At 43.9% G+C, this 5,973-nt stretch overlaps 1 protein-coding gene across 1 annotated transcript; it reads right to left on the bottom strand.

The window, feature by feature from the left end:
- Positions 1-3,036: 3,036 nt before the first annotated feature.
- On the bottom strand, positions 3,037-5,542 carry LOC310867080 (kelch domain-containing protein 3-like; the record flags this gene model as incomplete). The annotated part of the gene is made up of 2 exons (XM_083776875.1): positions 3,037-3,830; positions 5,515-5,542. 2 exons carry the CDS (start codon positions 5,540-5,542, stop codon positions 3,037-3,039), a joined length of 822 nt encoding a protein of 273 aa, XP_083633001.1.
- Positions 5,543-5,973: the final 431 nt, after the last annotated feature.

Here is a 5,973-nt window from a genome sequence, read left to right as displayed (position 1 = left end):
CCATCAGAGAGCATACAACATTTGTCCAGGATGATGTATTTGATGTTGTCCAGGTCGAGCAACTCCTTGCGTGCCAGGTACAGGATTCGTCCCGGCATTCCCACCAAAACGTGACATCATACACGTGATTGGATACAAGATTCAACTGATTTCTCCTATCAAAAGGAGACCAATATCCTAAATCCTAAAAGTAATTATCAAATGCCAAGAATGAAGGATACTTACAATACAAACCATCCAGCTGCACCCTAGACCCTTGGGAGGAGGTGGCTGGGCCTGTGGGGCCCTTCTGCACACCCTTTGTGGATGTGGTGCTTGCCAACTTGAAGTCCTTCAACCGCTGGTTTTCTGCCCTTAGATGGGCGATGACCAGGGTCAATCTTTGGACCTCCGCCGAGCTGGCTGAACAGAGGCAGCAGGGGAGGGGGGAGATAAAGTAAGACTTTGAATATTTCACTAATGGAAGCTCATTGCCAATAGGGCAAATATGCTAAATACTGTATGGCCAAAACCAGGTTGTGTAGGAAACACTAATTGCAGTGGTACCAAATGTAAGTGTTTCACAAAGCACACATAGTATGCTTTGACTATAATTATCTTAGCTAATTTAGTTATCACTGGCTAAGGCGTTTTCTTGGAATAAGGAGAGACATTTCTTCCTTGCTAGTAGCATTTATGGAGGTCTTAAGGCAACATAAGACGGTGACACGGTGCCAGTCCACTCCAAAAGGCATGGCAGAGTGGGGAAAGGAGTAGAGGTGTTGAGAGAGGAACGAGAGAGAGAGAGGTGTGGGTGATGCAAGAGAAGAGGCGTAAATAATTACCTTATTCTTCATGAACTTTCTGCAGAGGAAGGACCTCTTCATTCAGGACACTCGTGGACATCATGACCTGTTTATCATCGGGCAACCTGTCGAAAATCTCCTTGAGCTCTCCGAGCTTGTCTGGAAGAGGGTGGAAGAACACCTGGATTAGAATCAATATATTCACTCTGTGGCTGGAAAAAGATAACCTGACTGCCAGATGGGGGCGGTATTGAGTAACCATGTTCCCCAAGACAGCATCCATCTGAGATCTCTCAGGGAGTTGAGCTAACACCGAAACCGCTCCCGGTTCGAACCAATCAGCGTGAGCTAACCGGATGTGACCCTATATAGAAGCGGCTGTCCGCTGTTGTGTTGTAGTTTTTTTCCGGGGCGCTGCTCGGCTACGCTGATCTGCGGTCGGTCTCGCGAAAAATCGCCGATCTACAAGCCCACAACGCGCGTTGTGAGCTTGTAGATCGGCGATTCTGGCGTGCGACACCTTCGGACGTACGTCGGACGAGAAATATGTCTATATATGGCTTTACTCCTACGTCACGTAGTCGATATGATTGGTTGTGTTTGCACGCCCACACGGTGATAGACAGACTAATCATATACCAAGTATCTTGAAAAAAAGGAACAGCCCCGTCATCAAATTGCCTCCCGAGATCCCAGATCCCAATAAGCTGTGAAACAAATGTGTGTAGCAAGCTTCTTGGATCTGGCAGTGTCAGGTTAGGAAAAAGAACATTGGAGCTTAAACAAGCCAAGTATTCATGAGGAGTTTCAACCAGCTCTCGGTTTGCAGCATGTGTACAAATTCATAATGCAGCATACAGCAGTCGTCACTGGTCAGACAGACGACTACTAAAATACCAACAACCATAACACCACCAACAACAGACAATATCAAAACACATCAACGGAATTACACACCTATACACTTACATGTACATAAACGTATGAACTCTTATAAAGGCCTTTGCAAACAAAACGACAAAACAAACTTCAACTCAAATAACAAACTTCAACTCAAATAACACATATAGCCATTCACTGCATGTGGAACCGATGCAGAATGTATACATTCCATCTAAACCAGTGTGTACAGTATACACTCACTTATGGAGCAAATCATTTTCACAAACTCACAATTTCATGGAACTGAAAAGTGGAAACACTGTACATACTATTTCAGCATCGAGTGTGCTCTAATTGGCTCAAATCGACCCTAAAGGAAGGATTTCCATCAGAATACAGAACTTTAACTTTATAACCAAATGTTTTTTATTTAAATTTTTGTCCCCCCCTCCCAAAAAAAGGAGGAGGGGCTAAACAGTCTTTAGTTATTTTGAAATTTGAGTTGTGAAATTTGACATATTTTATCAACATTATTCTTTTATGCTACATGCCTGCCGCTGCTTTAGAAGTGTATTTTGAAAACTGAATAAACGATAATTGTCTTTTTAAATTAAATGTGTCCCTGAATTGGGAACGGATCGTGTAAATATTGTTGTGATTTTCTTTGTGCCTATTTTCTGTTTCTGCCAAATTATCCAAGTATTATATTTTATATTTTTTGTGATTTTAGTTTGTCCTTTTCGGTGTAAATAGAATGTATCCCATGGTTGGAGCGCCCCACCCCCAAATAATTGATTATATAGTTTTCCACTGACCCCCTTCTGGATTTTGGGAACGTCTTCAAATCAATTCTACCAGGTCACGTGACGTGTTGGTTTATGGATAAAAAACTAATCAAATCAAAGTATTCCTCCCTCTCTTGAGTGTTGCGAGATCAAATGAATGATTCATAATTATCTTAAGAGCCTAATTTTTGTATAATGTTTTAGTTTTTACGTGGCACAGAGTATCGGCAGAACTCACACAGCAATTTTATTGTTATTTTTTTAATTTGTATCTTAATTTAAAATATTCGATTATTATTTTTATTTTTTACATTCGGATATTCATTGGAATATGGAATATTCATTGGCAGCACTACTCTTCTGCTCTCATCACACGTGTACGTAATACGTATGTGGCTATGCAGCGAGCTAAACATAGCTTCTGTTAATACGTATGTGGCTACGCAGCGAGCTAAACATAGCTTCTGTTAATACATATGTGGCTACGCAGCGAGCTAAACATAGCTTCTGTTCACAAAGCAGCCACTGTTTTTGTTTGCTCACTGTTTTTGTTCAGTTTTAGGACTACCGGTATGTTTATTTTCTCAGCTGCTGTTGCTAGTCATGGCTACCAGTTCCCACCTGATGTTGTGTGTGAGTTCAGACTGCTCCAGACCGTACTGAATAACTGCTAGCTTGCATAATGTCTTGAGGCTAGGACTGAAGTCTAAGACATACAGGTCACCTGGTCTGTTGTCTGCTCCAAAGAGGATGGCACGATCTCCCAGCATGCAACAGCACATATCCATCATCCCATGTGGGCGTTTCCCCTTGGGCTCAACCTTCTTCCAGGAGAAAGTCTCTGGGTTGAATCTCCACAGATCATTGAAGTAATTGTCATTGTTATAATTACGGCCACCAAATATGTACAGCTCTCCATTGTAGGTAAAGGCTGAATGATCCCTGCGTCCTTCTGGTAGAAGCTGTGTAGAAGGTGTGATCACCAAATGGTTGGTCTCTGTGTCAAACACTCTGATGGTGTTGTGGTACTGACAATGTCCATTGCCCCCAAATACAAACATCTTTGTCCCGATGATGGTAGCAGAGTGACAGTATGAATCAGGAGGTGGAGTTCCTCTGGTGTTAATTAAAGACCAGACCATTGTGCTGGTGTCCAGCTTGTAGATGTCATTACCACCAGTCTGGTTCCATCCTCCATGGATAAATATGACCTTTCCCAAGACACAGGCTGAGTGGTTCTCCCTCCCCTCTGGAACTGTCCCAGAAACCTGTGGTTTGAACCATGTGTGGGCGTCGACATCAAAGGCATAAAGCACGTTGCAGTAACCTGGGTGTGTCCACCCTCCCCAGAGGTAGACAGTGTCTCCAATCAGCACAGCTGTGTGACCCCAGCGCCTGGAGGGAACCTCAAGGTGAGGTTCTCCTGGTCCAGAGGTCCCTGGGGTCAACTTCCTCCAACATAAAGATGCTGTGTTGAAGACTTGTACTTCAATGTGATCTCGTCTCCTCTGGTTTCCGTCTCCTACAAAGCAGTAGATCTCGTGTCCGACCACCACAGCAGCCTGGTCCTTCCTATGTTCTCCTTCCAGATGTATCGTCCAGTGAAACATTTCACACAGCAGCTCCACCGTCAATGAGCGTTGACAACTAACTTACAGACTAACTTGTTAGGATGAAGGCAGCTCAGGTTCCCTTGTTGCAAATCACTAACTGATGTTTAGTGCATTACACTGTTATTTATAAAGAACAATGATATGGTTGTGATGTCATTCCATGATTACGTCATATTGCAGGATAGCTATTAGCTAAAGACAATACTGCTGTCAATACTATGACGTCATTCCTCCATATTTGGGCATGGAGATGAATAAACACAGACAGGCAACATCCGGAACCAGACTATTTGCGAGGAAGTGGACTGGCATGAATAGGAAGCGCCTCAAAACCACTCCACACCTAATCAAAACAAAGAATGCAGCTGCTCTGTTCTCCCAGCAACTGGGTGGCTAGGCTAGCTAGTTTCTTGGGACATTTGTGGTTGTAGTGACTACATCTGTCATTAAAAACAATATATGTTTTTTCAGCCATTTTATTAGTTTTAAGGGTAACTGTTATAATTGCAATATTACACTTGAGGGTGTGGTTTAAGCTACGTTATCCAGAACCGTAGCCAAAATGGGTTAATATGAATATGATATGAATATTGCAGCCTAATATGCTGTAAAACGTTCTTTTTCTTTATGTATATGGTCTGGTCCTGTACGGGCCGTGGTTGGTCCGCGCTCTCTGTTCAGGATAGTGTGGTTTATGTCATTGTAAAAGCAACCATTCTGCGTGCATATGAAAAAGTGCCTGAAGCGTTTCGTCAGAAGTTTAGGCAGCTTTCTAAAAATGCTAGCCACACTTTTGTCGAGTTCGCTCGGGAAAAAGAGGCTCTGTTCGATAGGTGGTGCATGGCAAGCAAAGCAACTGATTTGCAATCACTGCGCGCACTAATGTTGATAGAGGAATTTAAGAGGGGCTTGCCCGACAACATATGCATGCACTTGAATGAACAGAGAGTGGCGTCAGTGGGGGAAGCTGCTATCTTCGCGGATGAGTTTGTTTTGACGCTTCAGAGTCAAGTAATAAGAAAGCTCAGAAATCTGGTGATGCGCGTAATTACGCACAGACTCAGCGTTCACCTGAGCACTTGTCACTATTGCAAAAAGGTGGGGCATTTAATTGGCCAGTGCAGAGCAAGACAATGGCAAGAACAAAATGGTACTAAAAGTATGGGATTGATCAGTGTTAACAGGCCGGCAGTAGGCCTCAATGAAGTTGCATGGGATCAGGTTAAAGGGGGCGGAGGGCAAGAAGCCAGGTTTGGAGGAAGGCGGGAAAAGCAGGCGCTGGTCACAGATCAGGGGCGGGTGAACTTTCAGGACCAGTCACAGTTGAGGAAAAGGTCACCGCGCCAGCAAGTGGCACCGCCTTCCGGTTATGAGGAGAGCTTTCCCAGAGTGTATACTAGGCGACCCCAGAATGGTAATCAACAGGAACAGCCATGGGGTCGCGTTTACCATGGGTACAACAGGGCAGGCGAGTCATCCCCCACCTTTCATGTGCAAGAAGCACGTTCTGGCCAGGAAGACAGGGCCCGTAAATCTTCGCCAGCTATGGGTGAAAACATTGCGGGGGCCAGAGCGAAGGATAGAGATTTGAGGTCTGACCAGAGACGTCCGGTTTTGCAACAGGGCAGAAAGGTCGAAGTTGGCCGGGCTGAGGGAAGATTTGGGACAGGTCTTATGAGGGGTCGAGGAGCCAGTGTGAGATCCTACTACAGGAACGGCGATTTTTGAGAAACCACAAGCAGGCCCATGAGAGAGGTTTTTTAGGGCTTAGTGATGAATAAACTGTTGAAGTATCTAAGATCATTTTATTGTTTGAGTAGAAATGATGTTTGGTATAGAAGCATGATTACTTTTAAGTACGTATAAAAATATTGTTTGTTGTTTTTAATTTTGTTTCTGTTTTTACTG

Source organism: Protomyctophum parallelum (assembly GCF_964188405.1).
Source record: "Protomyctophum parallelum genome assembly, chromosome: 11".
NCBI lineage: Eukaryota > Metazoa > Chordata > Actinopteri > Myctophiformes > Myctophidae > Protomyctophum > Protomyctophum parallelum.
The sequence above is the reverse complement of the archived record's forward strand: the minus strand, read 5'-3'. Positions and strand labels throughout refer to the sequence as shown.